Below are 25,207 nucleotides of genomic sequence, written 5' to 3'. Positions count from 1 at the left end.
TGGGTTCACTATGTCAGATAAGCAGCCACATTTTAGAGTGCGAGCTCTGCATGTGAGAATATCTGTCAGCCACCCAAAGGTGAGCCGAGGTGCATAATACAGCAACAACACTCATAACATCTCTGGCTGGGAACAGAGATTTTTCTTTAAAGAAAAAAATAAACCTACATGACAACTGGGATTTCACTTATAAAATGAATTCACCTTGCCTCCCAGACCAGCCTCACTCCTCTCCTGCTCTGCCACTAAAAGATTCATCGATTCTTGGGTTTAAGAAGGTATTACAAAAGAGAGGTGAGTGAGTGGATCAAAGCTAAGCCTGTGCTAGACCCTAAGTTACCCTTTTTCGCTACAAACAGCTCTTCGTAAGCTGTGGGATGATGTCCTCACGGTGGGCAGGGCCACCCATACTCAACCTGCCCTCTTAACAGAATCCAGGAGCAGGCCTAGTACATGCCAGGCACCCATGCATCCATGCCTCACTGATTTCATCCTCTCACTTGGAAATAGCCACGAGCTCCAGCCTCTGTGTCCAGCTCAGGCCAGCCTGTGTCTGCAGGCACTGGACCCCGGCCCATTTGGTCTGGAAGCCCTGGTCCTTCCCCTGCCCCAGCCACCATGATTCAACTTAATGTGAGATCAAAGTTGACATCTTCCCTGGTGGCTCAGATGGCAAAGAATCTGCCTACAATGCAGGAGACCCAGATTTGATGCCTGGGTCGGGAAGATCCCCTGGAGGAGGAAAAGGCAACCCACCACAGTATTCCTGCCTGGAGAATCACATGGACAGAGGAGCCTAGCGGGCTGCATCCATGGGGTTGCCGAGTCTGACACAACTGAGCAACTAACACTAACACTTGATATGCTGGGTCCTGCCCTAAACGAGCCTCTCCTCCCAAAGCCCCAGCCTCTGCTGCGCACACCCTTAGTCAACCCCCTCCAGGCCCTAGATCACTGTTGGTGGCGGGTGTGGTCACTCCTGCACTGAGCCCAAGCAACCTCTGCAGGGTGTCCTCCAGTGCCACACAGCCACACAGGGACACCTGGGCCTGGACACTGCCTGCCAGGGCCACATGTTCCCTCCAGGATGTCAGAGCAAAATTCACAGACCACGCTCATGCAGGAGTCCCGGGGGACAGAGACTTGAGCCCAAGAGGGCTGCTAACACGTGCTCACGTGTTCACTCACCAAGCATCTGCCAGTGGCTGCCGGCTCCAGTCCCCACATTCAAATGCAGTCACAAGGAGCCCACGGGCTCACTGCCCAGAGGGCACAGCTAAGGGGCCTGACACAGGGCCACCGAACCCAGGCAGGGGTGCTGAGAAGAGCTTCTCAGGGGACATAACGCCTCACCTGAGAATAATCATCTAAGTAATTACAGTCATCAGAGAGTAAGTCAGGAGGAGGCAGCAGCGTGAGACAGGTGTCAGGTCCACCTGGGACGACAGGGAGGGGGCAGAGCTGGCCTGGCAGGCTCCACGCGGGACCCAGGGCTCACAGCCTGCTCCACTGACCCCAGCTCCTCTCTTCTCCTGATCAGCCCACCTCAGCTTCCTCGTGTCCTCCTCTGGGCTCACACCCATCTCCCCAACATCCCTGACACCATTGCTGTCAAGGACTTTAGGCCCGACTACACCAAGACAGCTGTGTGCAAAGACTTCCCTGGTGACCCAGTGGTTGAGACTCTGTGCTCCCAATGCAGAGGCACAGGTTCCAACCCTGGTTAGAGAACTAAGATTCCACATGCAGCAGCAAGTGTGAAAGTGTTAGTCGTTCAGTCATGTCTGAATCTTTATGACCCCATGGACCGTATCCTGCCAGACTCCTCTGTCCATGGAATTCTCCAGGCAAGAACACTGGAGTAGGTTGCCATCCCCTTCTCCAGGGGATCTTCCCTACCAAGGGATTGAACCCAGGTCTCCTGAATTGCAGGCAGATTATTTACCATTTGAGCCACAAAGGAATGTGGCCAAAAACACATTGTTTTAATTAAAAAAAAAAAAAGAGGTCTGGGTGCAGCCTCATTTAGGAGCCTACGCGTGAAAAAGCAGCAACATGCATGCGTGGGTGAATACACTCCAGCAGCACTGTGCAGTCTATGGTCCAAATGTGCTCTGAGGCCAGGGTTCACGTCTTGGAAAAAGATCTAAAAATCACCCAGGAGCCCCACGAGGCAGCTCGTGGTACTTTCCTTCCACAATGGTATGCCAGGGAAATGTCACTGAAATCTGTAGTAATGGATTTGGTAAGAAGGATCTTAGATGAATGAATTCGTTTACAATGTAAGTAGCAATGACTCACTGTCACAGACTCTATGCTGAGTATCATGGAGACAGAACTGAATGAGTAACAGATCCTGTTCTCAGTGAGGTAGCAAACAAATGCAGGAGAGGGTCCAACAAACTTAAAGACAAGCACTCAGTGCCAGGACTTCAGAGAAAGTGTTCTAGGAGTTGAGTCACTGCATGGACCACCCAGCACCTGTCAGTAGAGTGATCTTCCACGCCAGGCACTGGGCACGCACAGGAGACGGAGACACAGTTGCTGCCTCCAAAGAACATTGACTCGGGCAGAGGAGGGAGACTTAAGAAATAGGAGCCTTAATACCACATTAGATAGAGGTCAACTCAAGGTCACCACAAGCAAACAGGACGCAAATGGGACGCAGGCATTCCTCCTGGAAGAGATGCCCTGGCTCCAGCCAGAGGGCGTGGCTGAAGTTGAGGCCACAGAGACAGGGAAGCACATTCCATGAGCAGAGGCAGAGCTTGGAGCAGGGAGGGGGATGTTCACCTTGGCTGGAGGTCACAGTGCTGGGGGCAGGGGGAGAGGAGGTCCTCAGGGTCTAGGGAACCTGGCAAGAAGGCTGCAGTTGAGCCCAAGAGTAGCTCAAGGGCATCCAACCATCTTGTGGCCAGTTGAGCTCTGGAAACAGGCGGGGACCAACCAGCCCTTCTCCCAAGAGCAGCTCACCTGCAAGGAGGAGGAGCATGCGCTGGGCCAGCGTCTCCATTCTCCACAGGGTCACCACAGCATCCGGGGGCTTCGGGGACTGCAGGAAAGCCTGACAGGTATCCAAGACACTTGGGGGAAACAGACAGGAATATTAGAGGTGAAGACCAGCTTCTCTAAGTGACTGCATGTGTAACACTTGTGAAAGAACCATCCCACTGCTGGGCCACTCACTCCACAGACATCAGAGGACACAGCCGAGGAGACAGTAGGTCTCCTGTTTTCATTCAGAGCATCATTTTGTTGCCAACAATCCTGGCATTCCCTCCCTACCAGAGGGGTTCTCTGTCTTGGACTTTTTGTATCTTCCTCATCAAGAAGGCAGTGATCAAAAAAAAGTAAAGACAGGAGATGGCATCACCGACTCAGTGGACATGAGTTTGAGCAAGCTCCGGAAGATGGTGAAGGACAGGGAAGCCTGGCATGCTGCAGTCATAGGGTCACAAAGAGTCACTGAGTGACCGAACAACAACAAAAAGACAGGGAAAAAATAGTGGAAGGAAGGAATCACTAAAGTGGAATGAAACTGGGCACTGTGCCTTGGATGACCACACCCAGCCAGATCACAGCCCACTAGTTTCCAGTCTTGGGGCCACGGTGTAAAGTACCTCCATGAAGGACTGGACACTTCAGGGTGAAAGCCAGGACTGGTGGGGAGCAGGGGTTGCCGGAATCACCTCCAGCTCAAATAAAAATTCGGAGACAAGTGTCAAGTCAGACAGAGTTTAGGATCAGAAACAGTGAGGCTCTGAAAGCCAGCATTCAAATTCCAAGGCACTGCTATTAATAGCTCTTCATGCCAATAAACACCTGCTTCACTATCCAAGGAGAGACCCTTCCAACTTTTTAAGAAGGAGTGGATTCAAGGTGCAGCCCTGTGGCAACAGGGATAGAGGAGAGCAGGTCAGGCTGTCTGGCAGGTGAGTGAGGGTTCACTTTCCATCTCCCTTTGGGGCTCACAGAGCCATCGGTACCGCGGAGCCCACAGACCACTGGAACCGTGTGTCACACACAGAGAGGATGGGCCAGGGCACATCTGCTCTCGCCCACATCCTTGGGCAGCAGACAGCCTCCAGAGCATGACGGCCAATAGCACTGGGCCTTCCAGGAACCTGCCATTCCCCTGACCCACCATTCAGGCTGGGCGGCTGGTGCTTGGGTGTGGGTCAACCACATGGTCTTGGATGGAATCTGAGGAGGGGTGAAATCTGGCCTTGCCCAGTGGGCAGTTACCACTGAAAGGGCAGACTTCTGTGTGACTTGAGTGGTCCCAAATCTCTATTTCCATATCAAGTAGCAGGACCCTTGGCTGCCAGAGCAGGGGACCAGAAATGCCAGTTAGCTACCTAGTCTTGGGATGTGTGAATAGAATGAGAGGTTTTTACTTTTGGGGAAAATGAATGGAAAGATTTGGAATAAATTCAAATCATATTTAAGTGCTGACTAGTCAAATAGCAAGCAGGGACTGGGCTTGAATCATTCCTGTGGAAGCCAGTATCAGAGGGAGAAGAAGGCTGAACTCAAAGACCACATCCCTGTGGTTCTTCCCTATGCTATTCCAAAGCGTGATTGAGATGAGGTTGATCACCATTCTCAAGTAACTCCCTAGTTCTCTGCTGTTTCATGACAAGATTTCATGCAAAAACAGGATGATGAGTTCTTTCCCTTTGTATCTTGAGGGAATTATGAGTGGAATTTGGGTTAGAATATAAAAAGTCTGTTTAAAAAGTTCCTTATTTATAGGAAAATACATCATGAGAAATGCTGGGCTAGAAGAAGCACAAGCCGGAATCAAGATTGCCGAGAGAAATATCAATAACCTCAGATATGCAGATAACATCACCTTTATGGCAGAAAGTGAAGAGGAACTAAAAAGCCTCTTGATGAAAGTGAAAGAGGAGAGTGAAAAGGTTGGCTTAAAGCTCAGCATTCAGAGAATGAAGATCATGGCATCTGGTACCATCAATTCATGGGAAATAGATGGGGAAACAGTGGAAACAGTGTCAGACTATTTTGGGGGGCTCCAAAATCACAGCAGATGGTGACTGCAGCCATGAAATTAAAAGACGCTTACTCCTTGGAAGGAAAGTTATGACCAACCTAGATAGCATATTGAAAAGCAGAGACATTACTTTGCCAACAAAGGTCCGTCTAGTCAAGGCTATGGTTTTTCCAGTGGTCATGTATGGATGTGAAAGTTGGACTGTGAAGAAAACTGAGCGCCAAAGAACCGATGCTTTTGAACTGTGGTGTTGGAGAAGACTCTTGAGAGTCCCTTGGACTGCAAGGAGATCCAACCAGTCCATTCTGAAGGAGATCAGCCCTGGGATTTCTTTGGAAGGAATGATGCTAAAGCTGAAACTCCAGTACTTTGGCTACCTCATGCGAAGAGTTGACTCATTGGAAAAGACTCTGATGCTGGAGGGATTGGGGGAAGGAGGAGAAGGGGTCGACAGAGGATGAGATGGCTGGATGGCATCACTGACTCGATGGACGTGAGTCTGAGTGTACTCCGGGAGTTGATGATGGACAGAGAGGCCTGGCGTGCTGCGATTCATGGGGTCACAGAGAGTCGGACACGACTGAGCGACTGAACTGAACTTATACTTACCCTGGATCAGTGTGATTCCTGCCTGCTTCTGTTTTATAGTTACTGTGGCGGGGGAGGGGTGGTGCGGGCAGGCAGAATAAAACAAATTGGGTGTTTCATTACCTTTGATCAATCAGCGAGACCCTCTGCCAGTATTCAACCAATGCGATCAATGCCTTCCGGTATTTCTCAAAACGTGATAATGGTTTGAGGATGTTGGGAATGTCAACCAGCTCTTTCTGGGTCTTCTCATGTGTTCCAGTGGTTGCATGAATAAAAATTTCAAAAAAGGGCTGAAGCAAAGTGCTCATGGAGTGCGTCCACTGAGAGCTGTTGAGGAGAAGCTCTTTCTTCATGAGAGCTATTTTCCTCAGCAGGGTCTGGATCGCTTCTTGGAGTTGCTGCTCAGTCACGTTCTGAATCCAAGAGGTGTTAAAAAGTGACGCTTCACGGGAGGCCTCTGCCACTGTCCTGATGAGTTTCAGAAGGTCATCTGGATGCGGAGCCAATGTCAGCAACAGATTCAAAACACCCCTGTGGTCCTTCCCTGTGTCATTCCAAAGCGTGACCGAGATGAGGTTGATCACCGTTCTCAAGTAGCTCCCTAGCTCTGTCCTGTTTTGGGACAGGATTTCACGCAGAAACAGGATCACTTCATGAGTTATTTCCCATTTTGTATCTCGAGGGAAATTATGAGTGGAAGTTGGGTTAGAATATAAGAAGTCTATATGGCTGGTGATGTTATTTATAAGAACTAAGCAATCAAGGATTTCTTCCCATAAATTGACAGAATCCACAGAAAATATTTGGGCCCCATTTTTAAATGCAGCCAGGAGACGTTCCACGTCTCCCAAATTGATTTTCACAGAAGTTAAAAAGTCAGCTATTTCTTCCCTAATATCATAAAGATGTTTGGACTGGTTCATGTATGTGAATATGCCAGATGACATATTGAGGATATCTGAGTCTTGGGAAATATTAGGCTTAACTCCAATCATCCCAAAGGCCAAGTCAAGAAATAGCATCAACAAGTCATCTATATTTTCAAATATTAAATGATCTGCCTTTTTTAAAGTAATCATTTCATTGACAACATTTCGAACACTTTGTAGCAAAAGAAAATAAAGAGTGTCAAAGAATTTCATGGTGTCATTGGCAATGGAAATGAGATGAGTTTGAAACATGGTGGCCACCTTTCTTGCGATTTTCTTGGCTAACTTAAGAAATTTCACGGTGGAGGTGACTGACGTGGCAAGACCTTTCATCTCTACACCATCGTCGGCCAGCATGGTCAGAGTGTCAGACATCTCCAAGAGTGGGTCAAGGGTACAGTTCCCTCCACCTGCTCCTGAGATAACACCCAGTAAGTGCCTGGTAATTTCTAATGTTGCTCTGTTCCTTAGGGGGAATGAATTGTTTACAAAGGAAAGCAAATCGGTTAGATTTGCAAGTATAACTTCCTGGAGGGAAGGGTACAGCACACGGAAGTCCTTAACAGGAGAGCTTAAAAGAGTGTCCATGAAATGTGCTATCACTATGGAGGTTTCTCTCACGAGGTGAAGAGCTGACCGGAGATCTTGATTGAGTTTGAAAAGGTCCTCAGAACTGTTCATATGGGAAAGCAACTGATTCAGCACCATAAGAAACTCCAGATCATTTTCAGTCTCGTTTTTCATTGATGTTTCCCTTAGAAGAGTGTGGAATAAATCTCCCAGGAGCTGCAGTCCTTGATGATTATCAAAATATAATTCTCCATCATCTAACGTAAATGAGTTCTTTATTAGATGATACACAGTCTCCTTTAAAGTTGAAAAAGCGCTCACCAATCTATCTTCTTTCATGGAGGTGAGAAAATGATCGAGTTTCAGATTTTCTAGAATTTTATCCTTTGGAACAAAACTGTAAATATATATTTTTAATTTCATGGTTAGTAATGAAAAGAGTGAAAGCTTACACAGTGGCCCCTTGAACAATCCAAAGCTTATGGGCACTAAGCCTCCACATAGATTAAAAACTGTGTCTGCCATTCCCTACCCACGGATTCACCCAACCATGGATTGGGTAGTGCTGTAGCATGTATTTATTGAAAAAATCCAAGTATAACTGGGCTCATGAGGTTGTTCAAGTGTAAACTGCAGTGATTTCTCGGGGGCTTTACAATAGTATTATAGGAGGATAATACTGAAAAATTGAAATGTTACAATACATTCCAGATGAAAATTAATGTTTTGTTGCCAAATAATGAAAAGAGTGGGTGGGTTTTATGTATCAATCCATTGCAAAGCCTCAAACCTAACAACTTAAAGAGCCGTGCACTTTTGCCTTTAGAAAGGAAAGGAACATGAAATGATCAAATGGGATGCTCAGGGTGGGAGGGAACATCCTTCTGAATATCCCAAGTCCTGGCAAGCTGCTTGGCTTAGTGGCGGCTAGCTGGGCCACGTGACAGCCGCAGAGCCCTCTCCGGTGTGTTTCTGCTTTGCTGGGCTTCACAGGGGGTCCACTTACGAGAGTCAGGATGCCCACATTGTATCATTGTAAACACTAAGATAGGTGCTGCTTAGGGAGATTTGTCAGATGTGACTAAAGACCCAGTCAGTGCAAAGGTATGTGGCCCTGGAAAGGCTGACTTCATAGATGGAGGGTCTTCGAGAGGGTTAGGACCTCCTGGGCTCTAATGGGTGAGTGGTTGGGCATGTCCTGGACTGGACATATCCCATTACCCCCTGACCAGCCCTTGTGGATGGGAACCTGCAGCCCCTATCTGTGGGACAGGCTCTATTGTTTCCTAATGGCCTGCCCTGCTGATTCTAGGCTCGCTGAGCCAACCCCAAAACTGCAGAAGCCAGTCCTGGTATGAAATCTTTGTTTTCGTTCTGCTTCTGAGGTTGACACCTTACTGATATAGATATCCTAGATAAATGAGAATTTCCCTCCAGTCTTTTCATTGGCAAGCTTAAAAGTGGATGAAAACATAATATATGAAAAAATATAGTGTGACTATCAGTTTTAAAATGTTGGAGTTTTATCAATTCCAAATATAAACATCATAGTAAACTTATTAGAATGAAAATATTTAAGCCCTTCATTCGTAATTAGACGGTTCATGCCTTAATTCAAAATATGACCCTGATTTATATCCATCTGGGCTTCCCACATGGTGCTAGTGGTAAAGAATCTGCCTGCCAATGCAGAAGACATAAGGGACCTGGGTTCAATCCCTGGGTGGGGAAGATCCCTAGAAGAGGACATGCCTAGAGAATCCCATGGACAGAGGAGTCTGGTGGGCTATGGTCCATAGGGTCACAAAGAGTTGGACATGACTTAGCACTTATACACACACACACACATACACACTGCATATATCCATAAATGTATATAATAATTTTTCAGTTCCATATAAAATATAATTTTAACAACTATTTTCATAATCTGAAATATAATAAAACATAATACTATAATATATACATTTGTATACAGGTTTATTAGTTAGATGACAATCATCAAAGATACTTTACCTTGGTTTTTCCAAAATGTTCATTAAGACAAAATTCAGTTCAAAGATCATTCCAAGTTTTCGTAGAAGTTCGAGGAAATAAACTGGATTGTAATGTACAACTACAGGTGCTCTACAAGCAAAAATAAACTCACCTTATCTCTGCAAAGAGATCTTTGTGGATGTCTTTTAGCAGAAGAAATATTTTGTTCCCAGAATTTTCCTTTAGTAAAAAGAAGAATGTTTTCAAAAGCTGTTCCATGAAACCCACTCTGCTTCTTGGAGGGAGAACGATTCTCTTACCATTTTCTGATTGTGTGTGGTTCAAGACGAGGTTAATGAGATTCATTATTTGAAGGTCAGCATCACTTAAGTTCAAGGCTGCTCCTTGAGAACGCTCAGCTAAGTTATTGATTGAATTAATTAGGAAGCTTTCAAAAAGCAGCTGAACAACTGAGAAATTAGTTAGCTGTTCTTGACTTAGCAGACGAGTAAGAAGGGCAACATCAAAATTACCTTCTCTAGAAACATTTTTGAGATAACCCAAAAAGGTAGCAATGTCTTTAGTCACCAAAGCGATATCATCAGTTGAACTCTTGTTAGCCGAAAGAAGAAACAATGTTTGTATCATTTTGAAGTAATCTTCATGTGCAAATTTATGAAACCAGTTTTTTATGACCAGTAAAAAATCTTCAATAATTTCTAATGTCTTCAATGATGATAAATCCAGGCTTTCCAAAAAATGAGCAAGTGGTAAGGTTATGTTTTGAAGAGCCACTGAATTAGTCCTTTGTATCATGTTGTCAATTTTAGAATATAGGGGTCTGATACTAAAATTATGGGTTAGATCTTTCATGATTTGTTCAAACTCAAGCCATTGTTTTTCCAAGTTGTAAGCTGCTTTGCTTTTCTTAATAAAACATGATAATGCTTCTAAACTACTGCCTGTGAGGTTTGCATTCAGCAATGTCATGAAAGGAGAAACTAGCGAATTGGTGCTGTTTACCAGGTTCTCCTTCCTAGAAAGAAAGTCTGTTATCCTTTTCAAATGAAAGGAAATATTATACCGAACAGATGTTTCTTCTCCTTCATCCACATTAAGAACCTTGTTTAAACTAACTAGTTTTTCAAGAAGGTTTTCATCTGATGTGACTTTTGTAAAGTTGAAGTTTTTAAATTTTTCTATGATTGGCAAAGCGACTTGCTTTATGAGATAACCAGGACAGAGCTCAGAGATGCCACCACTGCTCTGATTTCCAGAAAGCTGGACAAATGGTAACACCTTATGCCAAAACTCTTGCACAGATTTCACAAGTGGAGTTTTAACGTGGAAAACTTCACACAGCTCTAGAAGAATGGAACTCCAGTCCATTAGTTCATGAATTACACAGGCTACTTTCCTAGTTATTTCCATCTGTGAGCTTTCATTCAAACATTGTGAATCATCACCATGGGGAGACAGGTGGAGGTGGTCAAGGATACTGGCTACTTTGCTGTAAAAGGAAGATGTGAGCTTATGAGCATTACAGGCGTCTGATCTTGGGTTCTGCTGAAACCCAGAAGTTGTATGATTCCAGCACCAAAACACAGGAAGACAAGTTAATGTCTCCGAAAGGATGCCCGGTTGAGCTGATACTGATTCAATTGTGTCCATAAGAGTTTTTATCGCAGCAGTGAAGTCTTCCTTGGTGACATCTGACAGGTGTATGCCATGGAGGAGTGTGAAGTTATAGACATCCCTGAGGGCCTCTGTGATGTTCTTGTCGCCCATGCCCCGCAGGAGCCTCATGGCATGCGGGAGCATGTAGTACACATCCACCAGGGCATCAGCACCCTTTTTAGGAAACAGACGTGAGAGCCTCAGCAGGTGGTTAATACTCCAAGAATGTGAGCTGTCGACAAATTTTTCCATTAAGTCAACAAAGAAGTTGATCCCCAAATTGCTAGCACCTAACCTGCTGATGTTCTTAAAGAAATCCATCATGCTTTCACTAATGTGTTCAAGCTGATCTACTAGCAGATATATGTCTGTTTTCTTAACAGTGTGCAGGACAGAAGTCATCTTCTTTAAAATTTGCAAGTCACCTGGCTCTTGTGGAATATTGTGATAAGCAGAGGGTTTTAGGGAGTTGAACAAATCCTTCATGAGTTGAATACTGAGACCCACAGCTTTCATTACTTCTTGAGAAATTATTTTGGGTGAACTTTGGAGATCGTGAGATAAATTGAAGGTAAGGTAACTAGCTAACTGGTAAAATGAATTGCCTAAGCTGTGTATATCCTTTTCCTTTGGACTGGTAGCAATTATGTTTAAATTTTTTTCAGCTTTATATGAGGTGTTATTTTCTAGGTTGTTAGGGGAAATATCTTTCACAAGATTTTGAATTTCCTTCCCTAGAGCTACTAATTGCAGCCAAATATTTTGAAATTGAAGAGGCATTTCATCTGACATTTCTATGGGTTTTAGAATTAATTCAGTAAAATGTGTCCAGTTAGATTGAGGTACAAAATCAAAGTCTCTTGAGACGTTGTTGATAATCATCCTTACTTGGTTTGTGGAATCATTTAAAAGAGTTAATAAAATCTCAAAATGTGGTACCTTTTCTTTTCCAAAGACTGCGGTGAGTAGAACATTTAGAAAGTCTGTCACGTTTTTTAAGTAAACATTCACACAGTTTATATGTGACCTATTCAGTGAGCATGGCTCCATCATTATATTCAACATCCCAGTAACAAGCTTCAAAGTAGAGTTCAGTTTGTCTTTCACCTCTCTGAGACTCTGCAGAACACCGTGAAGATGGCCTTGTGAAAAACTGGAGTTATACACAGCACACAGGTGGTTTATAGCGCTGACCCATGTGGCACATCCTTTCAGTCTGCTAACTATGTCCACAGAGGAAAATGTGGAATTCAACATGGCCAGAATGTGGAATGCCCTCTGGGAAGAATTTTCATACAATAAACCATCTTCCAAGATAAACTCAGTGACATTTTGGAAAATGTCAGCACAGGACAATAAATCTTGGTTGTGGGACATATTTTTAAGAAATAATACCGTGTCTCTTAGGTCGGTGATGACACTTGCAAACTTTACTTCATAATTTGTGAGGTTCCTTAAGAGAAAGTGATTCATCAAATGTACACTTCTATCTATAGATGCTGAGGTATTGCTCAACTCAATAAACATGTTGAGCAGAGAATATAAAAACTCTCTGCTCGTGTTGGTATCTAGTGACTTCAGCTGACTCAGGGTAGTTTCCATGGTGAAAAGGGATTTCTCTATCTGGTCCAGGTTAAGCAACTTTACTCGAACGAATCCATCACCCAGTGCTACCCAGAGATCCCTGAGATTCAGGAAATCATTCCAATCACGAAAGCCATCAGTTTGAGTTACATTCTTAAACAAATGTAAGATGAGTCTAGCAGGGTGATGGTTGGGAATTACTTCCTGACAGCTTGTAGGAATTTTCTTATGACTTTCCAGTTCATCCAAAAGCTGACTGAGACCAACACGAAGAGGAGTGAAAACGTTCGTGTCCAGCTGAAATATCTGAGCTATGTGTCCACAGACCTCGGTCCACGTGTGAAGCCACAGAGTGGTGCAATGAAGAGCTGTAAACTCGTGGAACTCACTGCCATCTGCTGGGAAGTTTGAAAGGATTTGTGCCCATGGGAGGATAAATGGAGACCCCTCAGCTGGTGAATAATTTGCAGAAGAAATGCTTTTATTATCCAGAACAAAGCATTCATCACCCAGCAGGGCCTCTGCTGAGCCATTAAAGAGTTGACTCACATACTGAAATACAGAATTACGAAAACCGTCATCCACCATGAAGAGGTGCTTGAGGCCTCTCAAAGTAGCATGGATGACTTCCATTGCAGGGCCCTCTGTGGACACCAGGGATTGGGCTTGAAGCTCCAAAAAGTTAAAAATTGAAAGCAATTGTTGACAGTAAGGTACTTCAGAAATCCTCCCGAGGACCCCTGTTGTCTCATATAAAAATGAAAATGCTTTGCTGATGTTTTGGAAATTAAATTGCTTTAGGATATCCAAAATGTGTTTTGAGATTTGCATAAGGAGAAAAAGCAAAGACTCTCTGCTCTGAATGCCCATGAATTTATACATATACTGGTGAAATGAAGAATAAATTTGCAGAAGTAAAGCTGAATCTTTGTCCTGGAAGACATGTAGATATACACAAGTCAAAATTTTCTCAATGTCTTGTTTTTGAGGTTCAGAAAGGGCTAAGAAAAGACTGGATGCGTTCCTCATAGCATAGAGTGTGTCCACAGTTTCTGAGACTTGTTCCTGGCTCAGAAATCCAAACTCATAGAGACTATTTATTATCACTTCAATTACATGAACAAAGTCCATTTTCATGGCTGGTGATTGAGGCCAATCTGAATGAAACAATTGGGAAAAGTTAAAGCTTTTCCTATGAATCATCTCATTTTCTGAATCAGACAAATTTGCAAGTGCAGGCAAGAGTCCCAGTTCAGCTCTCTTTTCTTTTGAAGCGCCATGCATCCAAAATGCCAGAAACTTGGGGTTCATGCCCAGAAGCATTAACTCCACAAATCTCAAGATATTTATTGATTCCTTCCTTATCCAGAAACTTTCATGAGTTTCTATTTTTTCAATCATCTCTTTGCTGACTTCCAGAAGTTTCTGAGTATCCATGCCAGGTATATCTCTCCCTAAACTTGCTGAATGATTTAGCCACAAATGACTTGTATTTAGAGTCATCTCAGGGACAGATGGGAGGTTATAGAATTTGAGAATATTGGATAAGTTGAATGGATTAGGCAATTTCTCCAAAAATTCCATAAAAGATAAAAGGAAGTTTATTTGCTCATCTTTATGGGTCTGCAACTTCTTTTCCATCACTAGAAGTTCCTTTGTATAATTTAAGACCCTACAATATTAACAGAACCAATTCAGTACCAGAAAAAAATACCTTTAAGAAAAATTCAACTTATCAAATTTTCAGACAATATGCAGTCTTGTTTACAGGAAAACATAAATGAAATATTTACTAGGCAATATATTTTCCCACAGAGATTAAATTAATGTGAACACCTGAAAATGTTTTAGCAATCTACAATGTAGTTGCATACTTTTAGCTTAAATTCTGCTTCTTGCACCAAAAACAATGCATTTTAAAGTTATTTTACTCAATGAGTTGATACGCATGGTCATTAACGTCTGCTATTTATTCTAGAAGAATCTTAGCATTCAATTCCTTATTACATCTCAGAGTGTCCTAGTGATAGAAGTTGTCCAAATGGCAAGACAATTTGCCCCTGTATGATCCAAGGACAAGTGTTGAGATTTCTCATTCTAAAAAGCAATCACAGTGCTCTGTAAACAATGCTGTACTCCTGACTATGAGAAACTTATTGTTTTAGATGGTATAAAATAAACTTCTCCTCCAGGAGTTTATTTTTACAACACAAAGAGGTCTCAAAGGAGCAGCTCAGCAATTATGACAAATCTACACTTACAGTGTGAGTCTTCACTTGAAGGAGTTACTTCTCAGACTCAGGAACAACACACCCACTTTTGAAGTCCTGGGGCTGTGTGTTCTGGACTCTAGGAAGGAAACTTGTGCCTGTGTCTACCACACGTGCATTCACAGCCCCTCCACCCATGGGCACCAGGCAGCCCTCTATCAGCCCACCAACACTTCTGCAGGGAAACTTCAGAAGAGGCTCAGTGTGTGTGGGCAACAGACCCTTAACACTTAAGTCTGGGACTTCCCCAGCAGTCCAGTGGTTACAACTTAGTACTTCCACTGCAGGGGACACGGGTTCGATCGCTACTCAGGGAGCTAAGATCCTACATGTTGCAGGGCAAATAAGCCCACATACCTCAACTAGAGAAAAGCCTTAATGCCACAGTGAAGAGTCCCCAAAGCCAATATTTTTTTTAAGTTAAAAAAAAAAACAAACACTTTAAGTCTGCAGAATGAGCTGTGCTGCCAACCATAAGAAGAGCTTCAATTTTCAGACTTTTTAAGATTTCAGAACTGTGGGTACAGGATTTTGACCTGTTTTGGCTATTATTGCCTTAAAGGGTGAATTACTTTCTGAACTTGCTTAATTCTATAATCCTGTGTGTAACCCAGCCTGACATAAAATAGAGAGAGGATGGATGAGATGCAGGAATCGTTTTCCTCTCTCAGAGCTGAGATCTGAAAGCAGAAAAACTACAGGCTCAGTTAAGTTTACTACTATTTGTAGAACAGAGAGCTACTAGTTTGAACCATGGAACACTGAAAACATTTCCTGGAGAAAATTCCATTAGGAAAAAGAAAGCTCGACTATGAAGAATTTGAGATAAGCCTTACTCAAATTCAGCCAGGCAGAGAAATACATGCACGAAGAGATTGTGTTATTGGTACAGAAGAATGCAGAACGATCTTGTTTTTCATTAGCAACTGGAGGTCATGAAGCAGTAGTAGTCAGATGACTGAGAACCGAGTCAGAACTGCTGCTACTAATAATGATGCTGCCTCCCACATTTATATCACCTTACAGTTTATTAAGCACTTTCTCGACTATCATCTTAGTTCATTCCTACAACAGCCCTTCGAAGTAAACATCATTATTTCCATTTCATATGGAAAGAAACATTTCAGGATTTTTTAAGTTAGCAAATTCAAACTGCTGTTGTACAGCAGGAACCAGGTATGGGCTGCGTTTTCTCATTTCAGGCTCAGCTGTCTTAATATTAGTTGTGCTTAGTGTCCATTCTTCTTCATCCATTCATTAAGTCAACACCTAGGTACCTAGCCCCTGTCATGAAAGATGGGCTCCCGTGGTGACTCAGATGGTAAAGAATCTGCCTGCAATGCAGGAAACTTGGGTTCAATCCCTGGGTCAGGAAGATCCCCTGGAGAAGGGAATGGTTACCCACTCCAGTATTCTTGCCTACAGAATTTCATGGACAGAGAAGCCTGGTGGGCTACGGTCCATGGGGTCACAGTCAGACACAACTGAGCAACTAACACTGCTACTACTATCATTAAAGACACTGTGCCAGCTGCTACGGATCTACAAATATAAAATTAAAACATGCTCTTGGAGCATCTAGACTAGTTTCATTGCTGGCTTTCTGTGTTATTAAGTAGTTAAGATCTTCAGGAAAGTGAGGTATTATAAACCTAACTCAAGTGAGCAAAGGGCTGATTCTCCAGAGGGTCCGTCCCCTGCTATTCCTCCTGTGCCCACTAATAGCTAAGCTTAAAAAGCTTCCCAGGATTTTTCCGTCTATGTTTATCAGTGATATTGGCCTGTAGTTTTCTTTTTTGTGTTGTCTTTCTCTGGTTTTGGAATCAGAGTGATGATGGCCTCGTAGAATGAGTTTGGAAGTGTTCCTTCCACTACAATTTTTTGAAAGAGTTTTAGAAGGATAGGCATTAGCTCTTCTCTAAATACTTGATAGAACATGGAAATTTACATTACCATCTGTAAAATAGATAGCCAATGGGAATTTGCTGTATAGCTCAGGAAACTCAAACAGGGGCTCTGTATCAACCTAGAGGGGTGGGATGGGGTGGGAGATGGGAGGGAGGTTCAAAAGGGAGGGGATATATGTATACCTATGGCTGATTCATGTTGAGATTTGACAGAAAAGAACAAAATGCTGTAAAGCAATTATCCCTCAATAAAAGAATTAATTTAAAAAAAAAAAAAAGCTTCCCAGGAGTGATGGATCCCAGTGATGGATACTTGTTATGGGATGCTTCTTAAACTTTGACCTATACCAGAGCCACCTATAGAATTCTTCCTATCTACAGAAATCTGAGTCCCACACATAAGCAAGATTTAGCATGTCTGGGGCAAAGTTCAAGCACTTGTATTTTCAGCAAACTTTATAGATAAATTTTATCCATTTCCAAGTTTGAGAACTACTACTCTAAGGCAAAGCTTCTGTCACATCATGTCCCAACACACCCCACAGACAATAACGTGTGCTTTTAAACTATACACAGTATCCATGATTATATATTAAAATGTCCATTTCAGTACATGCACTGAAACAGTATAGCAGTATATAATCTGGCAGATTTGGTCCAAAGATCACTTCTCTCCCAAAAGTCTCCAGAACTTCAGACTCTTAAATCATTGACCCCCAGTGTAAACTCTAAGTAAATAGATAAGACTATTTTTCAAAGAATGATTTTTTTGTAGTGGGGGGATTTTATAATAAACTACATTATCAAATGGAAATCTTATTCCTCTAATTTGTTTCCTTTCAAAATCCATGGAAACATGAGTTATATATTCTATTATACAAATATTTACTGAGAATTGAATACATATGAAAGACTATCAACAGCTAAATCAGGATCTCATGTTTTAAAGCAAGCGTTTTGTTTATTTCAAATAATAGTTAAGTCAAGACCTAGAAGTTGAATTCTGAAAACTCACCTGGACATGGAAGCTGTTGGAGTCCTGAACAAGTTATTCAAAAATGCAAAATAATTATCACTGATGCTTTTCCAATCCATGTTTTCTTTATAACAAGGAGATTCCTCAGAGAAACCTAAATAGAAAGGCATTTCATATATTGATTTCAAATTGGATAAAAGGTCAAGTCTAGTAAAGTGAAAAATGCTACAGTATCTCAGTTAACATGGTTGAAAGTATAACAAAAGAGGATTAGAAGTCCTTCTCATTTGTCTTCCACTTGCGGCCAAGATGAGGTACCATTGGCCATCAAGCAATGTAGGACAGAGACCCACAAACCACAGAAAATAAGCAAGGTGAGACCTTCCAGGCTGTGACTCAGACAGCAGGAACAGAGCTGGGGCCTGGTGGGCGTCCTGAGTTGAGGGGAAAAAGTTTAGGGTCCAAGAGATAGCAGAATTTACAGGACAGGGAAGCAGAACTAAGGAAGCGAGTTTTCTGCCATCTGCCCTCTCCAAGTACACAGCTGAGGACAAATTGATCCGTGCACGAGAAGGGGCTCCCTGAGACCAGGGAAAGACCCACACCAAAATTAAAGATTTAGGAACTTCCCGGTGGTCCAGTGGTTAAGAATCTGCCTCCAGACACAGAGAACAGACGTGTGGACACAGGGGTGCAAGGGAAGAACAGAGTGGGAGGATGAAGAGAGTAGCAGGGAAACATATACACTACCATGTGTAAAATAGACAGCCAGTGGGAATTTGCTGTGTGACTCAGGGAACTCAAATCGGGGCTCTGTGACAGCCTGGAGGGGTGGGATGGGGAGGGAGGTGGGAGGGAGATTCCAGAGAGAGGGGACATACGTATACCTGCAGCTGATTCATGTTGATGTATGGCAGAAACCAACAAAATACTGTGAAGCAATTATCCTTCAATTAAAAAAATTAATTAAAAGAAAAATCCACCTGCCAGTGCAGGGGACACGGATTTGATCCCTAGTCCGGGAAGGTTCCACATGCTAAGGAGCCACTGTGCCAGAAGTACTGAGCCTGTGTTCTGCAATAAGAGAGGCCACCACAGTGAAAAGCCCACACATCAAAACCAGCAAGAACCCCCACATGAAGCCACAAAGACCCAGCACAGCCAATAAATAAATGAACAATTCACTGGCCAGTGATCACACAGGACCAGGAAAAAACTTTGAACCCATTAATCAGACTGGAGTGATCCATGATGTGTTAGACATTGAGGGTAAGATGCAAAAAAAAAAAAGGTCGTGACTTAGTAATGGGATATTTACAACCTCTCTAAGCACTGCTCCAGCCCTGCCCAACAAATCTTAAAAGTAAGACCCTAAAGGATCAAACTATTTCAAGCAATGTTTTCAATAAAAGGAAAACAAAATAACAAGCACAAAACAAGGTTAAATTCATAATATTTAGCGTTCAGTCAAAAATTACAAGGCATGCAGAAAAGCAGGAAAAGGTGACCCATAACTAGGAGAAAAATTGATTAATCAAAACTTAGCCAGAACTGACAGAATTCAAGTAGAATTAGTAGATAAGAGGACTCATCACATAAAACAGTTTATAATACTTAGCTTAAAAACCCCAATTAAAGGGCAAAATTTGTCAGGTCAGACAAAACTAGAACTAATTATATGTTGCATGTACAAAATGTACTTGAAATAAAAGACATAAAAACTTAAAAGTAAAAAGATGAAAAAGACATATCACCCTACATTTTCAAAAGGAAGCTTTCAGATGAAGTAGATGTCAGATGATAGTATCATTGTTATTCCATAACCATAAAAGCAACAATTAATCAGGAAGACATAACAATTCTAAATCTTTATGCACATTATAACAGAGCCTCAAACCATATGACACAAAAACTGATGAAATACAGGATAAATAGACAAAGCCACAATTATAGTTGGAAATTTCAATAGCTCTCTCCAAATAATTGATAGAAGACGAAGACAAATATCAGGATACAGATTTCTACAATACTATCAGATAACATGATCTAACTGGTGCTTAAAGAATGCCCCACGTGACAACAACATTGTACATATTCTTTCCAAAAGCAATGGGATATTTTATAAGATCATGCATATTCTAGACTATAAAAAATAATCTCAATAAATTTAATAAGATTAGAGTCATACAAAGAATGTTCATTGATTAACTAAATTATATATCAATGACATAATTATATATCAATAAACATAATCTTTGATATTAATTTCTCATTTTGATAATAATTTCTCACTTAAATGCATTTTTCTCTGCAATCACCTTCTGTATATTTTCAGTTTTTTAACTTTATTGAGGTTTGATATAGATTTCTAGCATAATTCCACAGTGATAAGAGAATAGACTCTATATGATCTCAATACCTTTAGACTATGAATTTTTGCACCTTGTTTTATGTCCCTATCAATTCCAGTATCTCCTACTTTATAGTCTGAGAAATTGAATAGAATTTATATCCTACTGTTGTGTTGAAAATTGTATAAATCTTACTTTTGTTGAATTGGTTCATAGAGCTTTTCAGGTCTACAATATCCTTCTACTTTTCTGTCTATTCAGCCTATTAATTTCTGAGAGTTTGATATTGAAACTTCAACTAAAGTCTTAATTTATCTACTGAAAAGATAATTGTAATATAGTGAAACTTTGTTCTGTATTTTCCAAGTTTTCCTATAAATGTGTTATCATACTTCCATAATTTAAAAAAAAATCAATGACATAAATATACCTGGAAAACAGCTTACAGGCCAAAAAAGAAATCAAAAGGTAAAATAAAAAGCACTTTAAAATTTTATGAAAATGAAAGTACAGTATACTAATATTTGTGAGATGCCATCTAAGAAAATGTACTTAAGAAGACATTTATACCATTAAGTTTCTGTATTGGAAAAAATAAAGATCTCAGTTTCCAAGTTAAGAAAAGAGAAATAAAGAGTCATTTAAAACCTGCAGTAGTAAAAAAAGAAAATCTTAAAGATCAAGGTGGGAACCGAGAAAATAGGAAAAAGAAAAACAATGAACAGAAAATGAACAAAACCAAAGGCTTCTTGTTTGAGATCAGTAACACTGACAAACCTCTGACAGAGGGTCAAGCAAAAAGAAAGGCAACGTTACTGAGAAGGGGTGTGAGAGAGGCAAAGAGTTTACAGATTCTCTAACATTCAGAGAGCAACATGGGAATCAGGGTTCCCTCCACAAGGTGGAAAACCCATGTATCATGTGTAGTTAGCCCTCCAGATCGCATCCCCCATATCTGCAGATTCAACCCACTGCGGCTCACACAGCACTGTAGCATTTTCTACTGAAAAACATCCACGCACAAGTGAACCAGTGCAGTACAAACCCATGATGTTCAAAGGTCAGCTATATTATGAAAAACACTAAATTAGACATTTTAGATGAAAGAGAAAAATTCCTTAAAGATACAATCTACCAAAGCCCATGCAAGAAGAAATAGACCATCTGAATGGCCTTTAGCTATTAAATAAATTGAATTTGTAGTTTAAAATCTTCCTGCAAAGAAAACAAAAGGCCCAGATGGCTTCACTAGTGAAATATACCAAATGTTTAAGGGAGAAAAAATACACAAACTCTTACAAAAAACTAAAAAGGGGAAAACACTTTTCAACTCATGAGGCCAGGATCACTCTGATAACACAATAAGATAAAGATATTAAAAGAAAGCAAAGCTACAGTCTAATATCTATCATAGCACAAATGTAAAGTGTTAAATAAAATTTTAGCACATTGAATTCAATAATATAAAAAAAGGTTTACACCTTACCAGTTGGGATTTGTCCCATTTATACAAAGTTGGTTTAACATTATATATATATTTCATTAGCATTTCAATAGCATAAAAACATTAAGACAACTACAATGAAAAACTACAAGTTGTTAAGAGAAAGTAAAGTAGACACAAATAAACAGAGAGATACTCTATGTTCATGAGTCAGAGACTCATTATTACCAGAAAAATATCATTCTCCCTTAAATTTACTGATAGATTCAATTCAATCCAATTAAAAAGTTCTAGCAGGATTTTGAGAATCTGACAAGCATTCAGATTGGAAATTGCAAATGACTTGGAATAGCTAAAAACTTTTTTTTAAGAAAACGCAGTTGGAAAGATTTCACTTGACTTTAGGATTTACCATTAAACTATAATAATCAAGATCAGGTGATACTGGTGCAGAGATGACTGGAACAGATGAAACAGTGCAGAGAAAGACCCATGAATTTGCACAGTGTATTTAACAACAGTGCAAATGTAGTCAGTGGAGAGAGAAGAATTGTCACAATAAATTTTTCTGGAGCAATTGGATCTCCATGTGCAAAAAATAATAAAATCTGATATACACCTACATCATGTTTAAAAATTAACTCAGAATGCACCATAGACCTTGTTTAAAACCTAAGGCTATTAACCTTCTAGAGGAAAACATAGCTCAAAAATCTCTGTGACCTCGAGAGCTAGCAAACTTCTCAGCTACAATACCAAAACCATGATCCACTGGGGAAAAAAGAAAAAGATAAGAAGAACTTGATCAAAATCAAACCTTTTGCTCCTGGATGACACTGTTGAGAAAAGTGGAAAGACAGGCTTGAGAGTAGGAGAAAATATTAGCAATGGACATATGTGCTAAAAGGCTTCTATATCTTACCTTTACAAGGAAATTTCAGACTCAACAATAAAGAAACATACAGACTAATTTTAAAACTGGGGAAATGATCTGAATAGACAATTCATGACTAATGATGCACAGAGGATACGTAAGCACACATCAAGATAGCTGTTCAAATCACTAGTCACAGATGCGAATGAAATCCATAATGAGAAACCACACCTACTGGAATGGCTATAAGTTTCTACACTGACCACACCAAGTGCTGCTGAGGATGTGGCAGGATCAGAGCTCTCTGGTAGAAAAGGTGCTGGTTGAAACTGCAAAATGTACAACCTTGAAAAACAGTTTGTCATTTTCCTAAAAAGTTAGGCATGCACGTACCATATAATCCAGCCATTTTACTTCTAGAGGGAAAAAAAGCATATTTCCATAAAAAAAACTTTATTTTCAGTAGCCCAAAACAGGAACCAAATTGTAAGTCATGTGAATGGATAAACAATCTGTGATGTATCCACACTCAGCAGTCAAGAGTACGCGTACCACCTCATGAATGAAGCCGAAGCTAATTAGTTCTAATTAATGACAGTAAGTAAAAGATGTCAGAGAACACGCTATATAATTCCATTTATATATATTTCTAGAAAAGGAAAAAACTAGTTGATGGCAACCAAGGGCAGACCAGTGGTTGCCTGGGGACAGGAGTCGGGGCTGGAATTAACACTGGGAAGAGGTGGGCAAAACCCTGTCTTAACTATAATGATAGTTTCATGGATACACACACACATGTCAGGACCCAATAAATAGTATATCTAAACACGTGAGATCTGTTATTCAGTTCAGTTCAGTCACTCAGTCGTGTCCGACTCTTTGTGACCCCATGAATCGCAGAACGCCAGGTCTCTCTGTCCATCACCAACTCCCAGAGTTCACTCAAACTCATGTCCATTGAGTCGGTGATGCCACCCAGCCATCTCGTCCTCTGTCGTCCCCTTTTCCTCCTGCCCCCAATCCGTCCCAGCATCAGAGTCTTTTCCAATGAGTCAACTCTTCACATGAGGTGGCCAAAGTATTGGAGTTTCAGCTTTAGCATCAGTCCTTCCAATGAACACCTTTAGGACTGATCTCCTTTAGAATGGACTGGTTGGATCTCCCTGCAGTCCAAGGGACTCTCAAGAGTTTTCTCCAACACCACAGCTCAAAAGCATCAATTCTTCGGCGCTCAGCTTTCTTCACAGTTCAACTCTCACATCCATATATGACCACTGGAAAAATTATAGCCTTGACTAGACAGACCTTTGTTGGCAAAGTAATGTCTCTGCTTTTGAAATGCTATCTAAGTTGGTCATAACTTTCCTTCCAAGGAGTAAGCGTCTTTTAATTTCATGGCTGCAGTCACCATTTGCAGTGATGTTGGAGCCCAAAAAAATAGTCTGACAGTATTTCCACTGTTTCCCCATCTATTTCCCATGAAGTGATGGGACCAGATGCCATGATCTAAACACATGTGATCTGTTATACATAGCAATTATATTTCAATAAAGCTAATTTTTAAAAAGAAATCCTTCTCATTTAAGGCAAGTAATTAAATCTCTCTAGCACCTATTTCAGAGGAAAAATTACGTAAAACTTGCAGTTTTTATGCTTCACTGAGTTCCCACTGCAATTGATTGGCTTATGTGTATATAATTTCATAAGTGTTTAAGACAGGGAAAAAGATGGTAACCATCTCGAAAAAGAGCACAGGTGTGTATGATTAATATCAGATTTTTTTAAAGCAAATGCTACCAGAAAAACCAGTCTGTATGGTATAACTTTTTTAAACAAAAATAAAAATAGGATCCAGTAAAGTGAATTCCGTGGCCACTGTTTGTGGTACAGTACTACTCTGGCATCATTTCTGTGGGGAGAAGAAGGAACTAGCATCTATGGCAACTGCCTAACAGTACTGCACTAGGCATTTTATGTACATTAGCTTGCTTAATCCTCATAAGGACCCAGTAAAGTAGACCGTATAATTTCTATGTCACCAAGGAGAAAACTGATTGCAATGGGAGGCCAATAACTCACTCAGTAAAGTCTGTATCACAAACAGGGTTTGCTCCCAACTCCATCTGCCTGCAAAACTGCCTGCACTGCACAGTTTAAATGCTTACAACAGAATCCAGTTATTAGAACACTTAGTTAGTATCTCTATTATAGCTGAAACTCCAATACTTTGGCCACCTGATGGAAAGAGCTGACTCATTTGAGAAGACCCTGATGCTGGGAAAGACTGGGGGCATGAGGAGAAGGGGATGACAGAGGATGAGATGGTTGGATGGCAACACTGACTCAATGGACATGGGTTCGGGTGGGCTCCGGGAGTTGGTGATGGACAGGGAGGCCTGGCGTGCTGCAGTTCATGGGGTCACAAAGAGTCAGACACGAGTGAATGACTGAACTGAACTGAACCATTATAGATAAATAACAAATTCTTATCACGTGCAGTTGGTTTTGTTTCCTACTGGAGGAAGGAAAATATGGAATGTGTAACCTAAAGATGAACGCTGACCAATAGGCTTTGTCCTAGTACTATGTTGTCTTGACATTCACACTCTGATTCAGTACATCTGACATGGGCTCTCAGACGGTGCTGATGCCACTGACCCAGGGACCACACTTTGAATAGCAAAGATATATGTGAATCAGGAGTGTGTAACTCATCCAACACAGTCAGGAAAGGGCCCAGAGCCACTAACTTCCCTTGACCATTATTAATCAAATAATGTTTCCATGTGACCATCAAAACTGCCTGACAATACATTCACTACCCAAAGCCTTAAAATCTGAGTGTGTTCAATACAGAAAGATTTGCAGGTCTGATGTAAAACATGATGTATCAACATGTATGGAATATATGCAGAACTTTGCAGAGGGGAAAATGTATAGTCCTAAAAGCATATATTAGAAAAGAAAATCTGAGAATCAAAAATCTAGAAAAAGAACATCAAACTAAATTTACTAGAAGGAAGGAAATAAAGACCAAAAAAAA

At 41.3% G+C, this 25,207-nt stretch overlaps 1 protein-coding gene across 1 annotated transcript in view; it reads right to left on the bottom strand.

Annotated features, from left to right (window-relative positions):
- ABCA13 (ATP binding cassette subfamily A member 13) overlaps positions 1-25,207 on the bottom strand; it is a 351,879-nt gene that overhangs the window by 308,194 nt on the left and 18,478 nt on the right. The window contains exons 12-15 of the mRNA XM_070368866.1: positions 17,535-17,649; positions 9,254-14,014; positions 5,726-7,501; positions 2,974-3,083 (exon numbers count right to left, since the gene is read on the bottom strand). Of these exons, the coding sequence (XP_070224967.1) occupies positions 2,974-3,083; positions 5,726-7,501; positions 9,254-14,014; positions 17,535-17,649 (6,762 nt within the window). The remainder of the gene's footprint in view (positions 1-2,973; positions 3,084-5,725; positions 7,502-9,253; positions 14,015-17,534; positions 17,650-25,207) is intronic.

This window comes from Bos mutus, chromosome 4 (genome assembly GCF_027580195.1).
Source record: "Bos mutus isolate GX-2022 chromosome 4, NWIPB_WYAK_1.1, whole genome shotgun sequence".
Taxonomy (NCBI): domain Eukaryota; kingdom Metazoa; phylum Chordata; class Mammalia; order Artiodactyla; family Bovidae; genus Bos; species Bos mutus.
Note: the sequence above shows the minus strand (reverse complement) of the source record. Positions and strands in the feature narration are given on the sequence as shown.